The 19,749-nt window shown below is 31.5% G+C and overlaps 1 protein-coding gene across 2 annotated transcripts in view; it reads right to left on the bottom strand.

Moving 5' to 3' along the window:
* Nucleotides 1-11,755, bottom strand: part of LOC136031521 (growth/differentiation factor 8-like) — an 81,961-nt gene extending 70,206 nt beyond the window's left edge. The window contains exon 1 of one of the 2 annotated variants that reach the window (XM_065711193.1): nt 11,066-11,755. In XM_065711193.1, the coding sequence (XP_065567265.1) occupies nt 11,066-11,474 (409 nt within the window). In that variant the 5' untranslated portion in view covers nt 11,475-11,755. The remainder of the gene's footprint in view (nt 1-11,065) is intronic. The other variant, XM_065711192.1, reaches the window with a different exon arrangement.
* Nucleotides 11,756-19,749: the final 7,994 nt, after the last annotated feature.

The following is a 19,749-nucleotide window of genomic DNA, read 5'->3' as shown; positions in this document are numbered from 1 at the left end:
CTGTATTAAACGTAACAAAAAGTCTTACGTAACGTAATGAAAAGTCGTAAATTTATAAACTGAGTGGCTCTAATGACGACAGCAGTGAGCTACGTAGCATGGGCAAAGAGAAAGTACTTGGTAAACGGTAATCTTTACTCCTTGACATCCTCCAATACCAACCCACATAGCCCCTATTTACAAGCACCGCTACAAAATTCCCAAAGGGAGGGGGGAAGTTCTACAAAACCTTTGTTTCTACCATCATATAAATGGGAATATTACTTGTTCCCTATTTGGCAAAAAAAATGGCTTCTTGTTTCCTAAGGGGGACCATTGCCCCCCTGGCTAGCAGTAAAGAGTTTTAGTTTACCAAGATCTAAAGAGAATATTTCTCAATCCAATTTTCGTAAGAATTTTAATGTCTTCTTGTTTCCCAGGGGGAGGGGTCCATGGTATAGACTTCAAGATGATTCCTCAGACCATTCTGGTTTTTGCATATAATAAAAAAAAATGATAATAAGCTCAACCGCAGGTATAAATTTTCAGGCCTCAATTCTTCTTTTATGCTCTGCTAAGCAATACAGGGCCAAGGGATCGATCCGTGTTCCTACGAGGTTGGCCGACAGGCTTGCTACTTGTCAGGATTGTAAAAACCCTAAGCGACTGAAAGGTCAATTACACGCCTTATGCGCCTAAGTCTTTATCTTCCTTTAGGCTATATTTTGAAAACTGTATAATAACTTTTCATCGTATTAGGGTTGACAACATTTGTTGACAAGATACTATTTCGTATATTTACTCAATTCCCCCCGAATTAAGTGGAATACAAGATGAGCATTAAAAACAAAATCTCCAACAAAATATTGAATTAACGATTTTATAGGAAATGAAAAAAAATAGCCTAGAAAAATAACTGTAAAATACAGTAAAAAACGAAAGGGCTCAAAAGTAATAGTGCCCTATTTAAGTAACCAAAAAAATTGGAGGGCACCTCGGCCCCCTCCTAAGCTCATTTTATCCCAAAGTCAACGGATCAAAATTTTGATATAGCCATTTTGTTCAGCATAGTCGTAAAACCTAATAACTATGTCTTTGTGGTGACTTACTCCCCCACAGTCCCCAGGGGAGGGGCTGCAAGTTATAAACTTTGACCATTGTTTACATGTAGTAATTGTTATTAGGAAGTGTACAGACGTTTTCAGGGGGGATTTTTTTTGGTTGGGGGAGGGGAGCCGAGGGGAGGGGGTTACTTGGGATGATCTTTCCATGGAAAATTTATCAAGGAGGAAGACAATTTCAATGAAGGGGGCGCAAGATTTTCTAGTATTCTTGAAAAAAAAAGAAAAAATAGATATGAAAAACTTTGTTCACATGGATGTAAGGAGCAGCATTAAAACTTAAAATGAATAGAAATTATTACGCATTCGAGGAGGTTCATCTCCTCCTAAATATCACGCTCTTTACGCTAAAGCATGTTATGTAGTTTCAACTATTTATTCTACGACCTTTGTGATTCAGAGGTCATTCTTAAAGATTTGGGATAAAATTTAAGCTTTAATGTAAAAAGCAAGGTATTGACGAGGAGGTGAACCCTCTCATATACGTAATGAAAATATACGAATATAGAAGCTCGTTACGTAAGTTAATTTGTAAGTTACGTATAATTATTACTAACAAAAACGTTCGTAAAAAATTAAAAGTTCTAGTTTCCTCTTTAAGTAACCAAAAAATTGGAGGGCAACTAGGCCTCCTCCCCCACCCCCACTTTTTCTCAAAATCGTCCTATTAAAACTACGAGAAAGCAATTTAACCCAAACAAAATTAATATGCAAATTAGGTCCTGGATTGGACCTAGTAGAATGAGCCTTTTCGCGACATTCTAGGACCACTCGGTCTATACAATCACCCCTGGGATAACAAATAAATAAACAAGCGCCCGTGATCGGTCTTTTGGCAAAAATTACAAAATTCCACATTTTTAGATAGGAGCTTGAAACTTGTACAGTAGGGTTATCTGATACGTTGAATGTGATGATGTGATTTTCGGTAAGATACAATGACAAATGAAAGGGCTCATTTGAAAACGGAAATGAAAAGTTCTAGTGCCCTTTTTAAGTTACCAAAAAATTGGAGGGCACCTAGGCCCCCTCCCACGCCAATTATTTTCCCAAAGTCAACGGATCAAAATTTTGAGATAGCCATTTTATTCAGCATAGTCGAAAAACCTTATAACTATGTCTTTGGGGACGACTCACTCCCCCACAGTCCCTTGGAAGGGGCTACAAGTTACAAACTTTGACCAGTGCTTACATATAGTAATGGTTATTGGGAAGTGCACAGACGTTTTCAGAGGGATTTTTGGTGGGAGGGGCTGAGAAGAGGGGGATATGTTGGGGGAACTTTCCATCGAGGAATTTTTCATGGGGAAGGAAAATTTCCATGAAGGGAGCACAGGATTTTCTAGCATTTATTAAAAAAAATAATGGAAAAATAAATATGAAAAAGTTGTTTCAACTGAAAGTAAGGAGCAGCATTAAGACTTGAAACGAACAGAAATTATTACGCATATGAGGATCTCACCTCCTCCTAATACCTCGCTCTTTATGCTAAAGTATTTTTAGTAATTTTAACTATTTATTCTACAGCTTTTGTGATTCAGGGGTCATTCTTAATGAATTGGGACAAAATTTAAGCTTTAGTGTAAAGAGCGAGGTATTGACAAGGGGGTGAACCCCTCATATATGTAAATAAAGCATGAGGATACAAAAGTTAGTTAAGGAACCTAATTTATAAGTTACGCATATCTTCTACTAATAAAAACATTCGTAAAAAATTAAAGGTTCTAGTTGCCTTTTTAAGTAACCAAAAAATTGGAGGGCAACTAGGCTTCCCCCCCCCCCGCTCCTTTTTTTCTCAAAATCATTCGATCAAAACAATGAGAAAGCCATTTAGCCAAAAAAATAAATATGCAAATTTCGTTTAAATTGTTTCCCTGCGGAGAGCCAAAATCAAAACATGCATTGATTCAAAAACGTTCAGAAATTAAATTAAAAAAAACATCGTTTACTTTTGGAAAAAATTAGCGTGGGAGGGGGCCTAGGTGCCCTCCAATTTTTTTGGTCACTTAAAAAGGGCACCACGATGACCCCTGGGGAAAAGAAAAATAGAAAAAAAAAAAATAAACACGCACCCATGATTTGTCTTCTGGCAAAAAATACGAAATTCAACATTTTTGTAGATAGGAGCTTGAAATTTTTGCTATTAGGTTCTCTGATACGCTGATTCTATGATTCTATGATCGTTAAGATTTTATGACTTTTAGGGAGTGTTTCCCTTATTTTCCAAAATAAGGCATTTTTCTCAGGCTCGTAAATTTTGATCACAGAGACTAAATTTGATGAAACTTATATATTTAAAATCAGCATGGAAATCCGATTCTTTTGATGTATCTTTTAGCCTCGAAATTCCGATTTTTAGAGTTTCGTTTACTATTGAGCCGGGTTGCTCCTTACTACAGTTTGTTACCACGAACTGTTTGATTAGTTTGCAGAGAAGGCTCCTTGAAAAATGAAAGCTTCAGGTTAAGTACGCTAAAGTTTGACTCTTTGCCACAGTTCTACTTTTTAAAACAGTTAAAAACTTCAGTGTAAAGAGCGAGGGATTGCGGAGGGGACAACCCATTTCATATACGGAGTAATTTCTGTTCGTTTTAAGTTTTAATGTCGCTCCTTACTTTCAGTTAAAAAAACTAGTTTTTTTATTTAATTTAAATTCCAAGACTAGCTTAGCGTTACTAAAAGAACTCGGGAAACCAAGTAAAAACTTGCAATTTGTTAAGAAAGATACAGATTGATGAAATTTGCCAATTTAAAAATTTGGAAAATAAGGAATGTATAAAAAAAACCATGTGAAAATGACTATTACATTGAGCAGAAAACTCAAAATATGGCAAAACGGCAAAATATGGCCGTTTATTGATCTAAACGCTTTTCTAATTTTTTTTTCCAGTCTATAAGTTTAAAAAATAAGGGAGGTATAAAAAAAAACATGTGGAATGACTATTGCATTAAGCACAAAATATGGCAAAGTTAGGGCAAAATATGACCATTTATTCATTCAAATTCTTTTCTAATTTCTTTCCCAATCTATTAATTTTAAAATAGGGAGGCATAAAAAAAAACATGTGAAATGACTATTACATTGAGCAGAAAACTCAAAATATGGCAAAACGGCAAAATATGGCCGTTGATTGATCTAAACGCTTTTCAATTTTTTTTTTCCAATCTATAAGTTTAAAAAACAAGGGAGGTATAAAAAAAAACATGTGGAATGACTATTGCATTAAGCACAAAATATGGCAAAGTTAGGGCAAAATATGACCATTTATTCATTCAAATTCTTTTCTAATTTTTTTCCCAATCTATTAATTTGAAAATAGGGAGGCATAAAAAAAAACATGTGAAATGACTATTACATTGAGCAGAAAACTCAAAATATGGCAAAACGGCAAAATATGGCCGTTGATTGATCTAAACGCTTTTCAATTTTTTTTTTCCAATCTATAAGTTTAAAAAACAAGGGAGGTATAAAAAAAAACATGTGGAATGACTATTGCATTAAGCACAAAATATGGCAAAGTTAGGGCAAAATATGACCATTTATTCATTCAAATTCTTTTCTAATTTCTTTCCCAATCTATTAATTTTAAAATAGGGAGGCATAAAAAAAAACATGTGAAATGACTATTACATTGAGCAGAAAACTCAAAATATGGCAAAACGGCAAAATATGGCCGTTTATTGATCTAAACGCTTTTCTATTTTTTTTTTCCAATCTATAAGTTTAAAAAATAAGGGAGGTATAAAAAAAACATATGGAATGACTATTGCATTAAGCACAAAATATGGCAAAGTTAGGGCAAAATATGACTATTTATTCATTCAAATTCTTTTCTAATTTTTTCCCAATCTATTAATTTGGAAAAACAAGCCAGGTATATAAAAAAAACATGTGAAATGACTATCGCATTGAGCAGAAAACTCAAGATGTGGCAAAGTTACGGCAAAACATGGCCGTTTATTGATCCAAAAGTTTTTTTTGTTTTTTTTCCTATCTATAAATTTGGAAAATAAGAGAGGCAAAACAAGTGAAAAAACTATCTTAATATGTGAATTGACAATAAGGGAGGTATAAAAAAATATGTGAAATGACTATTACATTGAGAAGAAAACTCATAATATGGCCGTCTATTGATTCAAATGATTTTCTATTTTTTTTTCCAATGTATAAACTTAGCATTGATTTACAATATCAAGCTGAAGCATAATAGGGCAACAAAAACTTAGATAAGAGAGCAAATATTGACCAGAGCAAATTGACAATAGCAAAAGACTTTATATAGACATGAGCAAAAGACTTTATATAGACATGAGCAAAAGACTTTATATAGACATGAGCAAAAGACTTTATATAGACATGAGCAAAAGACTTTATATAGACATGAGCAAAAGACTTTATATAGACATGAGCAAAAGACTTGTATCAGTAATAAAACTGCAAAAACCTCTTGCCCAATGACTATCGCAAGCTCTAAGAGATCCAAGTAGTTTAAAAAGATTTATTAATAAATAATACCTTATCGATCAAGATTCGAAAAAAGGTGCAAATTATGAACTGAGGGGGGTTGAACCCCAGGGTCTGGTTTTCAACCCTCCAGCTACAATTCTTAAAGAGTCGCTGTGTAACGACCAGCTCAAAAAGATGCATCATGTATATAATTAATCATTTGAGGAAGGGTCGGGGGGGGGGGGGGGGCAGATTTTTGCTTTAATAAACGGAAAAAAACTGTAAATGCCAAACAAATTTTTGACTATTCGATTCCAACAAATGATCAACATTATAAAAGAAACGAATAACTACCGGTTTCGTTCTCAAGGAGTTATCTGATCATTGAAAACTTGGCTAAACATGGTCTCAAAACAATTAACAGTTACGTCAGGTACAATATTTCCACGTTTATTGGGCTAGGAGGAGCAAGGTGGGGTTCAGACCCCAGGGTCCTGCAACATTGTTGCCTGACATTCTTCAAAGATCCAATACTTCGATCTCACATATAAGAATTGAATCCCGATTTTCTGAGCTGATATGACCATGATCTGAACTGGAATTATTTTTTTGGTAAAAAGAAGTTCATGATTTCTTATGCTTAAATATTTTATCAAAAAACTTAATTTCTGAGTTACTTCACAACTTTTGTCATTTCGGGTACTAATTCTAACTTTCAGGGCTTTAATAACGAGCATATAAACCAAAGAGTGTTTCTAGTACATTTTGCAGGGGCGGAGGGTTCAAATAATAGTTTTGTTTTCACCAGAAGTTTAATGAGAGTATTTGTCATATTCCTCTTATGAATCATTTATTAAAATATTATCTTGTTTCCCATTTGAAAAACTATCAGTCTCCTCCAGCTCTCTCCTTACCCTCCTTGGTGGTGAACCTTCCTTATTTTTTTTATTATTAACAAATAGGTTACACAACAAGAAATCTCCATATAATAATAACAAAAAAAACTAAATATTATCTCTTATTATCAAAATAGGTCCCGAACATTGTTTGGGACGTGTTCGGGATAGCTAACAAAAAAAATGCACTTCAGAAAAAAGTCCTAGTGTAGCCCTTTACAGTATAAGCTTTATTATAGACAAACGATTCATTAGGCTATTTTTCGGAATTCCATTCCAATTTTTCGCAATTCACGATTCCAATTTCGCAACTACCATGATGATGGCAATGCCTAAGCAGAATTCATCGATTTTTAGAATTCTTTTGATAAATTTGCATCAATTCAAATTAAGTATAATTTCAAATTTTAATGACTGTGATACTTCTATAAAAAAAAAGACAGTGATACTATCCAAACTAAGAAATTCCTCGCTCCATTATTATATGAGTTGGTTAACGTATGAGTCTTTGTATATTAGAATCAGTAGCCAGTAGGTGTTTGAGGATGGTAGCAACCTCCCTCCCTACAATTCATATCTTCTAAATATGTGTAGAGATACTGTTTTCTGCATTTGCTTTAAAACTTACATTTCAATTTAATTGAATTTAATACGTGCTTAATTGATTATTTTCTTTTTTGCAGTGACTGCCATCTATATTCAGTATCAAAGTGATTTATAAAAGTTGAAAGTCTGCAACCTAGAAATTTGTAAATACAGTTGTGCCTTCAAATATCCCTGTCTTGATCTTTGTTAATATTTTACAATTTTCTTCTTATATTATTTTAAACACTGGTTTCATCAGTAATCTAAAAACACACCGTGAGCTCTTTGGAAGCATTACACTTTAGGGGCTCTAATTCATAGCAATTTAGGGGAGAAAGGGCTTTTCTTTTTAATTTTATATTAATGAAAGTACAAACAAGTTATTTTTAAGGATCTGGCAGGGGGAAAAAATCTAGGGGGAAATTGTATCTGCTATTCTGTAGTAGATTAGGCTAGGTTTCCACTATTCCCAAATTTTGGGAATTTTCCACCGAAGATATTCGGTTCTAGAAAAATTCGCCAGAAAATTAATATTCGTAAACCCAAATTTCTTTTGGAAAAAATTTGGGAAATGCTGGAAAATTCGGGAATAGTGGAAACAATGATCCACAGACTTCCTAAATAAAAACATTTCGAAGTTTCCCTGAATTTTTCCCTAAGAGGATTATCTCCCCACCTTCGTGAATGCTTGGATGTGAACACAGAATGGGATTCTTTAATGTTTGTTAACGTTAGTATTCGAGAAAAATCCAATTTTCTTTGGAGAAATTTTGGGGAAATCCTGAAAAATTAGAAAATTCTGGAAATACTGATCCAGAGACTTCCTAAATTAAAAATTTTGGACCCTTCTTGAATTCCTCAAAATGAAAAATGTGTTCTCCGAAGTCTCCCCGAAAATAACGTTCAAAAATACTTAAATGTTGGCAGGGAATACGGCTCTTTAATATTCGTAAACGTTAATTTTGGGAAGAACCCAAGTTCCTTTTGATAAAATTCGGGAAAACCCTGAAAAATTTGAAAACAGTGGCAAAACTGTTTTAAAGACTTCCTAAATCAAAACATTTAGAGTTTTTCTGAATCCATCCCCCCCCCCCCGAATAAGGTTAATTCCTGATAAATAACGTTCGCTAAATAAATAAATATTAACAAGAAATGTGATTCGTTAATTTTCGAGGAGAATCCGAATTCTTTTCGAAAAATTTGGCTAAATCTAATTGGGTTAAATTTACCATTTACCTACTATTAACAATTTTGAAAATATGTTTTGATCCTTTGTTAGACCCTACATCTTTTGGCGTTTCAAACAGTGTTGCCACGTGGGGAGAAAAAATCATTAGATTTTAGTGATTTTTTTTGTATAAACTTAGTGATCTTCTTCAATATTCTAGTGAGTTATGTGCTGATTTACTTATTTTTGCTTAGGCAATATAAAGAAATCACCAGAAACAGTGATAACCGTTAGAGGTAGAAGCCTTGGTTTCAACTACTACACTACCTATGCTACTGTACTGTACTACTATATACCAACTATACTACTATTTTAGTCAAACTACCAACAACTAATTGCAGCACCAAGCCACCTGAGGTTAACAGAGCTGTGCACGCTTATTCTCCGCCCCAATCTGTTCAGAGCTTCCCTCTTTTTTCCTTTCCATTAAGTCCCGATTTACTTTAAATCTTTTCTTTGTTCGGGGACGATCCGCTTTTCGTGTGACTCCAGGCGAACAACCAAGAAGTACAAATGTTGACAATCTCTCATACATAAAACGTGACCTAGCCGTCGTAATTCTTCATTACCCTTTCCCTTATTTAATTGTATTATTACTTTATGTCCTATTATATTATTTCATATTCCCTTGCATTAATATCCTTATTTTTTCCTTATAAGTACCTTTTGAATTGCAGATTACAGCTTATTTTCAATTTGTTTCGTAAGCCTACAGTCACCAACTACAAAAGCCTATGGTTGACGAGCTAATCGTACATTTGAAGTCTATCCGCATTGTTTATGGACTCATCAAAAAAAAAAAAAAATGCTTGCGGGCCTCTCTAGAGAAGTTTATAGACCTTAGATTGGAATGGAGGAGGAGTGGACGTCGCTGTGTTGGCCACTGACGGCTTGGCGCTACCGTGAGATTTTAATATCAGCAGTAGTAGTATTAGTGAGCTATCGGAAATAAATGCAGTAAAACTCGCGACAAGTGTCTTGTGGATCCTGTCCATTTTCGCTGTCTAGGGAAGTAGTTGGGTTGGGTGTATGAAACTATCAGTAATTGATCCAGAGCCTAATTTAATCTCTGAAAAGCTATTTTCGCGCACCTATTTCTACTCCATCCTTATTTCTAATGCTTAGAAACAAGTTTGGGTAAAATTCTAGTTTAGTGACTTTTGGCTATCTCCGAAAGGGGTTAGGTAAGGAAAATGAAAATTTCAAGGATGGGGTCTGAAGGCTAAAGTATGTCACAGGAAGGTATTTTGAAGTACCCATCTACACTCTCTCTCGCTCTAGAGGATCCTGACCTTTGGTGACCTTCAAAAATATGTATTTTGTAAAAGTGAAGCCTTGCAAAATAGATCTCCTGCTTGAATGAAGTACAACAAAATTGTTTTCAGCATCACAACTTTGCTCAATCACAATTTATAAGGCTTTAAAGATATGTAAATACATTTCCTAAATTTTGAAAAAAGCATTGATATGGCTGAGAATTCTACTCAAATAACAGGAATTGTATTTTCAGAACTAAAGGCGGAGAAAACGCAACTGGTAACTGAAAAATAAGGTAAAATGTTATTTTGTCAAAATTTCAATAGGTAGACCTGTCATGTAAACGAATTACAGGGCCCTCTAGAGGGAGAAGGAGTCGAGGTGGGTACTTTAAATACCTTCCCGGGATATACTTTAGCCTGTAGACTCATCCCCGAAAGTTTCATTTTCCTAACCTAACCCCTTTCCAAGATAGCCAAAAGTCACTAAACTACAATTTTAAACTTAGAAATAAGTTTCTAGTCTGCTTAGAATACTATAGGTCAGATCCTTAATCTAAAACTGAATTTGATGGTAAGGGTGTGGTTGAAAAAAGAAAAAGAGGGTAAATAGGGGATAATCAGCTTAGCCTCGGGCAGATATCTTTTAATTAAGTATTTCATATAGACCTATAGAGTTGGTTAGGTTAGGTTAGACATTTAATATAATGCGTTCTGTGGAGGCCTGATTTCCATAATTCTCTATTGTAGTTTCCATAATTTGTTTACTAAAATATTATATTTTCATCATGTTTTGGTATATTTGACTAGGATTAACCTAACTTCACTACTTGGGTGTGGTCGCTACAATAGACAAGTAACAGAAATAAAAACAGCAAATTATCTAGAAAATGTAATAAATAATAGAGAAAATCAGGAAAGTATAACAGACCTTAGGGGCACTCCCAGTCCCAATGCGCGTACCTTATGTTTAATTTCCATACTTCTGGTTTAGGCAATATACCTCTATCATACCCAGGTACACGTATTAATGGTGACCCCTAGACCCCTCTCTCAAATATACGCATTTATTCAATTGTTTCCACAGTCTATGAAATGCGTTAAAATAACCTTTTACTCTTTTTTTTAGCAAATTTTTCTGAGCCCCACCGGAAAAAGAATCTTACGTACGTGGCTGGTTGTACCCCCCCCTCTGAGAATAAAATTTAGCCCCTTTTGATGGCTACATGCATTTTCCTCAACCCAAAACAGTTATAACTCAAAATCTTTGGCTTTTTTTCGTTATCGAAACTTCTCTGTTGTTTTCTTAAATAGAAAAAAAAATTGTTTTCACAGTCTAACTGATGCATCAAGGCGGCCTTTTGTTCTTTTTTTTTAGCAACTTTTACTTCACCCCACCTGAAATAAATTTACACTTACGCGCCCTTCTTCGTGCCTGGATTTCGCTTTTATAGGCCAAAAACTGTCATAATCAAAAATCTTTGGCTGGCTATACTTTCTATATCAGAATTCATCCTTGACTTTTCAAAATTAGAAAAAAGAAAAAAACTCACTTGTAGGTTGAGCAATTACTATTATTTTTTCTGTTCTTGCATGGAAATCATCAATTTCATCATCATAAAATACCCCCGGGTTGGCCGGTTCATCACCCTGCATACCATACATATCCATTAGCTTATGAATCGGCGGTATGCGCGGGGGTTTTCTTCCTGTCATATTAGGGGTAGTTGTTAGCCCCAACTTCGATAAAATCTGATCCTTAATCACTTCTAAATTTCGCCTTCTAAGTTCTTCTCTACCCACGCATGTTGAGCAATTAGACGGTACATAAGTCCCAGGCACAGGTAAATAATCATTGTCATAATCACTGTTACTAGACTCATAAGAATCACGAACAATTGAACTAGGCATGACTTCAGAAAATTGTAGCATTAGTACCACAATTACGAACCTACATGCCATTGTAGGTACTCCGTATGGGGTACATTAATGCATACCCTTCTAAAACTAATTAACGTTTATCACAGTTCAAAATATCACATTTAATGCTCAACTCTCAGCAACGAGTACACAACTTGACGCGCGCGGGACGCGCTCTTGTTTTGGAGACGTTCAGGCGAAGATCTGGTTTACAACCTTGGAATGGGTAGAAATTATATCTCTCCAGTAGGTTTTGACCACAAGATTCGTTGTTTAGGAGGGCTTTATAAATCCGCCCCTTTTTCACTTGAATTTGAACATCTCTCCCAAAAAGGTTAAATTTAATGTCTTGCATTTCTTTATTTCTTAAAACATTTTAGTCAAAGTGTAGGTAATTACTGTTGTAATTAAAAAAAAAGTAAAAAAAATTATAGGAAATTTTTAACAATATCGGGTTTGGATGGCCAATGTTTTTTCCATTGGGAAAGAACAAAGCAAAGAAAAACAAAACTATTAATTATTTTACTTGTTTGATTTTCGTATTATCAATGTTGATTTAGGAGCGCTATCCTTCTGGGAACTGTTCTGGGTATAGAAGGGGGCCCAAAACTAATTATTTTTGTCATGAAAGTCAGGTATGTTTGATTAAACATTAGTAGATTTGTGTTTTATACGCAGTATCGTTTCCGAGTACAACCCAGCTAATGATATATGTATATATATATATATATATATATATATATATATATATATATATATATATATATATATATATATATATATATATATATATATATATATATATATATATATATATATATATATATATATATATATATATATATATATATATATATATATATATATATATATATTTATATATATATACATATATATATATATATATATATATATATATATATATATATATATATATATATATATATATATATACTATAGGTGTGTCTATATAAAAATCATTAGATTTATGTCTTATACGCAGTATCGTTTCCGAGTACAACCCAGCTAATATTTATTTTTTACCATTTTTTCTAACATCTCAAAATTTTCTACATTCTGAAGATAAATCTATTGTGACATTTTCTAGCAAAAATAAAATATTAGGGCCGAAATTTCAAAAAATATTTATTATTCATTTGTGATTTTAGAAAATAGTTCTTTTTCTTGTTCTTCTCAGCATTTAGCAATTTCTCCACCCATCTTAAAATTGCGTCCAAAGTTACGTAGATATAAGACGAAATCTGCCAATATCCTTCGCCAGCATTCGACTATCTTAGGGATGATTTTGGAACTATACTTTAACCTAATTCTTTCTGGCAAAGATTTTTTTTTACCAATGAACGGTCATTAATAGTACATTAACCCCAGTTTGTAATTATTTAACCGTTATATTCTAAAGAAGTTACACGATACAGGATACCTGTATTTCCAAGGTGGTTGTATATATATATATATATATATATATATATATATATATATATATATATATATATATATATATATATATATATATATATATATATATATATATATATATATATATATATATATATATATATATATATATATATATATATATATATATATATATATATATATATATATATATATATATATATATATATATATATATATATACATATATATATATATATATATATATATATATATATATATATATATATATATATATATATATATATATATATGTATATATATGTACATATATATATATATATATATATATATATATATATATATATATATATATATATATATATATATATATATATATATATATATATATATGTATATATATGTACATATATATATATATATATATATATATATATATATATATATATATATATATATATATATATATATATATATATATATCTTCTATATATATAAAAATAAGTTGTCTGTCTGTGGATGGATGGATCAGGTGACGTCACCTGAAAAAACTGGATCAGGTGACGTCAAAACTGAAAAAACTAAAAAAAGGCAAAAACTACAAAAAAAACTAAAAACTAATAAAAAAAATAAAAAAGCTAAAAAACTAAAAAAAGGCAAAAACTACAAAAAAAACTAAAAACTAATAAAAAAGCTAAAAAACTAAAAAAACTAAAAAAAGGCAAAAACTACAAAAAAAACTAAAAACTAATAAAAAAAATAAAAAAGCTAAAAAACTAAAAAAACTAAAAAAACTAAAAAAAGGTAAAAAACTAAAAAAACTAAAAACTAAAAAAAACTAAAAAAAAAGGAAAAAACTGAAAAATAAGCTAAAATAAAGGTAAAAACCAATAAAAAACTAAAAAAAAAACTGAAAAAACTAAAAAAAGGCAAAAACTACAAAAAAAAACTAAAAACTAATAAAAAAAGTAAAAAAGCTAAAAAACTAAAAAAACTAAAAAAACTAATTAAAGGTAAAAAACTAAAAAAAATAAAAAATAAAAAAAAAATAAAAAAAAGGAAAAAACTGAAAAATAAGCTAAAATAAAGGTAAAAACCAATAAAAAACTAAAAAGAAAAAAAGGAAAAAACTAAAAAAAATTTTCATCTAAAAAACTAAAAAAAACTAAAAAAGGGAAAAACTAAAAGAACTAAAAAAGAAAAAAATAAATGACGACACTCAAAGAGAAAGCGACCAGGACAAAAGGAATGTTCGATTAGCAATCAACAAAGCACCGGGACACAGGGAGTATAAATGACGACCAGGACATAAGTAAAAAAAAAAAACTATCTATATATATAAAAATAAGTTGTCTGTGGATCTGTGGATCGTGGATCAGGTGACGTCACCTGAAAAAACTGGATCAGGTGACGTCAAAACTGAAAAAACTAAAAAAAGGCAAAAACTACAAAAAAAACTAAAAACTAATAAAAAAAATAAAAAAGCTAAAAAACTAAAAAAACTAAAAAAAGGCAAAAACTACAAAAAAAACTAAAAACTAATAAAAAAGCTAAAAAACTAAAAAAACTAAAAAAAAGGCAAAAACTACAAAAAAAACTAAAAACTAATAAAAAAAATAAAAAAGCTAAAAAACTAAAAAAACTAAAAAAACTAAAAAAAGGTAAAAAACTAAAAAAACTAAAAACTAAAAAAAAACTAAAAAAAGGAAAAAACTGAAAAATAAGCTAAAATAAAGGTAAAAACCAATAAAAAACTAAAAAAAAACTGAAAAAACTAAAAAAAGGCAAAAACTACAAAAAAACTAAAAACTAATAAAAAAAGTAAAAAAGCTAAAAAACTAAAAAAACTAAAAAAACTAAAAAAACTAAAAAAAGGTAAAAAACTAAAAAAAATAAAAATAAAAAAAAACGAAAAAAAAAAGGAAAAAACTGAAAAATAAGCTAACATAAAGGTAAACACCAATAAAAAACTAAAAAGAAAAAAAGGAAAAAACTAAAAAAAATTTTCATCTAAAAAACTAAAAAAAACTAAAAAAGATAAAAACTAAAAGAACTAAAAAATAAAAAAATAAATGACGACACTCAAAGAGAAAGCGACCAGGACAAAAGGAATGTTCGATTAGCAATCAACAAAGCACCGGGACACAGGGAGTATAAATGACGACCAGGACATAAGTAAAAAAAAAAATTAACAAAACTAAAAAGAAGGTAAAAACTACAAAAAAACTAAAAAGAAAAAAAAAATTAAAAACTAATAAAAAAACTAAAAAATCTAAAAATCTAAATAAACTAAAAAAGAAAAAAAAAGGAAAAAAATAAAGGAGAAAAACAAAACTAAAAAACGAATGTATATACAGACCGGTACACCGGGATACAAATGACGACCGGGACACAGGGAATATAAATGACGACCGGGACACAGGGACACAACTACAACGGGGACACCGGGGGAAACAGGGGGATATAAATGACGACCGGGACAAAAAAACTAAAAAGAAAAAAAAACTAAAAACTAATAAAAAACTAAAAAATCTAAAAATCTAAATAAGCTAAAAAAGAAAAAAAAAGGAAAAAAATAAAGGAGAAAAACAAAACTAAAAAACGAATGTATATACAGACCGGGACACCGGGATACAAATGACGACCGGGACACAGGGAATATAAATGACGACCGGGACACAGGGACACAACTACAACGGGGACACCGGGGGAAACAGGGGGATGTAAATGACGACCGGGACACCGGGACAGGGAATGGTCGATTAGCAATCACCATCAACAAAGCTCAAGGGCAATCATTAGAATCATGAGGTATAGATCTGAATACAGATTGTTTTCCCATGGACCATTATATGTTGCATGTTCAAGAGTCGGTAAACCTGACAATCTATTTATATGCAAAGACAATGGGAAAGCAAAGAATGTTGTATATTCGCAAGTTTTACGTAGTTAAAACCATATATATATATATATATATATATATATATATATATATATATATATATATATATATATATATATATATATATATATATATATATATCTATATTCACAGGTGGGACATAGGGACACAACTACAATGGCGCGTAACTATTATGGCGCGTAACGACTTACGCGCGCGGGGGGGCTTGGGGGGGGCGCGAAGCGCCCCCACCAACTAGGTGTTGGGACGGCGCGAAGCGCCACCCCAACAGCTAGTATATATATATATATATATGTATATATATATTACAAATTTACTTAATTAGAACATATTGGGTGGCAAAACGTTTAGTTGATAATTTTTAATTAATAAACGGGAAAAGAAGAGAGTAGCAAACATCTAAAAAACACAAGCGAAGTGTGGATAGACTTTTTCATCATAGCATCCATAATGTCTTGAAGTTGTAAACGGATGCCCCCAGTGCAAAACCAATCTATAATTTTATAATTAATAATTTGACTCATGTAGACAGTACGATTCTCTTATCTCTTTTAAAATACGGTGCTTTTTTATTTTATAGTTCTTTAAACACTACTTCCTTGCATGTCTCATTTACTTTTTTATTGTTTATTTTTCGATGAATAAGGGTTTATGGATACGAAGCCGAAAATCTAGGCCTAACTATTTAATTGTATCGCTTTCTTAATTACCTTTTGCCGTGTATTTAGTTGGTTATAAATGAAAAAAACTGAATCTAATGTCATTCATTAGTAAGGTATTAATCAATATAACGTAATTATTAATCAGAAATGTAATTTCAAAACAGATAAAGTGATTATTGTATATTGCTTGGAATAAATAAGTGTAATAAACAATAAAGGTTTCAAAAATCTTATAGAATGTGAATCTATTGCTTATAATAATAATGTACATCTCTGTAATTTGAAAAAAAAGCCTCAAATTGTGGACACCAAAGAAAACACTATTTTTCTTTTGAGTAACGTACATTTTGTGTGGTACGTCGTGATTTTGATCAAAATATCATACCGGGAGTGGGGATGCCAATTTTTTGCAGTGGAAGGTTGATATATCAAATATATTTTTTGCCAGAAAAAATTTATATTTTTCCAAATAATTCAAAATTCAGGACGCCTTGCATTTTTTTGGTTTTGCTGCGGCTGGAGGAAGGCTAAATTGGTATTCAATACGGATTTTTAACGATTTCTTAGTTTTTATTTTGGAAAAATTTCATGTCCCCCTCAACACAAATTCTGGTAAATTTGCTTCAATATTTCTTGTATGTTTATTTTATCCGGATGATACAGGCTTTTGTCGGAAAAGCAAACTAACTTATGAGGTATATTTAATGGTTGAATAGCATATTACATTGAAACACAAAATATATACTATGCACATAAAACGTCTTAATTTCAACATATTATTTAATAAGTTGAAAAATACATGTTTCTAAAATATTTGGTTAATATCAATTAAAAAGAAATATATAATGTATATTTATGCTGAAGCAGCTGTTTTTGTTTTTGTTTATTTTAAGTTAATTTAAGCTAGATAATTTTATATTGAACACTTAGCCCTTAGCAATGTATAACCTCACCTTTTTTTTTATCGAGTCTTGTGTTTTTTTTTTTGTTTTTTTTTTGTCTTTCTCTTGCTGAGTGTCCTACCGTTTCTTTCGAAGCATATTTACTATGACTTTTCAACTTTTGGATGTTAGAGATTATTTTCGATCTTAGAACCTTTAGGAGTGATACAAGCAATCCTAAAATACTTACTTATATCATTCCTATTAACACCTCAATTAATTTATCCCCCCCCTCTAATGTGGAAATATATAGGCCAAATTATATATTTCCGATGTATTTTGTCATACGTCACTCTTCTATTTATCCTAATACCTGCGAACGACTAAAAAACACTTTTTAAATGTTGATATACGTATAATGGAAAATATCCGAAAATATTTCTATTTAAATATTTAGCTTCAACTATTCTGCTATGGGTCAGCTTTGTTGACAACCATATGGGACTTTCGCTGGTTTTCCACCCCCTTAACAAAATTATTGGCTCCCAAACTTACTAACTGTTTTACGTCCATATTAGCCAGGGATGGACAATTGAGACGTTACTCTAATTGGTTAATTCAGCAGTTGGATCTGTCATTTTTAAGGCAAATACAATTCAATTATTGGTTAGAGTAGTTTTTCCCAAGCAATTATAATTCAAATATGACGATTTTCAATTCGGTTGTAAATATATCTAAATTTAGGGGTAAAAATACAATAACTAACGTGGCAAACATACAAAAAATTGTACTTTAAAAGTGTAAGATTTAAAATGTTACCATGTTAACAGAGCCGTATTGAGGATTTTTTCTTTTTCGGGGATTGTTTTACGCAAGGAATTTTTTGGAGCGAGGGGCGGGGTACATAAAAACCTCAAAAATGCATAATTTCTTAAATCCATTTTTATACGTTTTTACGAGCCAGGAATGCATTTCGGGGGCTCAAATCCCCTACCCCCTTGGGTACGCCCCTGCATGTTAATGATGTCCTCTACAGAATTAAAACCTACCCTGCAACACAGAGCATTCTATCAATGGTGGCCAGAATGTTCAAGTGCCTTCTTCCTAAGAATACCAAAGTTGAATATTCGTTTTTGTTTTCTTACCGGTATACCAATGGATTCATGGCCTTCCCAGGTAGCATTCCGCCTAGACACTATGGGATTTGGCCGCTGAAAAATATTGGTTTTCATCCCTTTAGCCACAACAAAACGATTACATTTTTCTAGGCGTGGGACATAGACCATTTTCAGGAGCCATATTTCTCCTATTCCTGGTTTTTGCCCAATCTTTAAGCAATAATACGTATTTATAGATGAAAAAACACGTGGTGTGAGGACCGTCAAAAGTGATGGTTGAACCATAAAAGCCCTATCTGGTCATTTTCCAAGGGGAAAAGGACCTAATTTTATATATATATATATATATATATATATATATATATATATATGTATATGTATATAATTTATTTTTATACTTTAATACTATGTTTATAGTATTATATGTTTTAATTATTATATATAATAGTATAATTTGTAGTTTCCAACAAAAGTACAACAACAAAAGAGAGAATAATGAGGATTTTTTTCCCAAGACAGTGAACCAACAAAACCTATTTGAATATTTCGGCCCTATATCTAAGGGCCGTCTTCAGCAAAGAAAAAATAAAACAATAAAACACTTACAATAAAAGTTATCAGTTAAAAATCCATTTTTTTTAAAATAGCCTTGGCATCATTACTTCTTAACAAAAAGTTCAGCCAAGACTGTCTGATAAAAGCTAACATTTTACAAGCTAAAAAGGTTCATTCATTGAATTAACCGTATATATTAAAAGTTGGAATAATTTCTCATTGTGATATTTGCCTTCTCTGCAGCTAATCTTGTAGTTCTTGTAGTTCTTGCAGAGAAGGCAAATATCGCAATGAGAAATTATTCCAATTTTTAATATATACATTTAGTTCAATGAATGAACCTTTTTAGCTTGTAAAATGTTAGCTTTTATCACGCAGTCTTGGCTGAACTTTCAAACAGTTCGTGGTAACGAACTGTAGTAAGGAGCGACCCGGCTCAATAGTAACCAAAACTCCTAAAAACGGAATTATGATACCAATAGTTACATCAAAAGAATCGCATTTTAATGCTGATTTTAAATATATAATTTTCATCAAGTTTAGTCTTACCCATCAAAAGTTACGAGCCTGAGAAAATCTGCCCTATTTTAGAAAATAGGGTGAAACACCCCCTAAAAGTCATAGAATCTTAATGAAAATCACACCATCAGGCTCAGCGTATCAGAGAACCCTGTTGTACAAGTTCCAAGATCCTATCTACAAAAATATGGAATTTTGTATTTTTTGCCAGAAGACAAATCA

Source organism: Artemia franciscana, chromosome 9, assembly GCF_032884065.1.
Source record: "Artemia franciscana chromosome 9, ASM3288406v1, whole genome shotgun sequence".
NCBI lineage: Eukaryota > Metazoa > Arthropoda > Branchiopoda > Anostraca > Artemiidae > Artemia > Artemia franciscana.
This window is presented reverse-complemented; position numbering and strand designations above follow the sequence as displayed.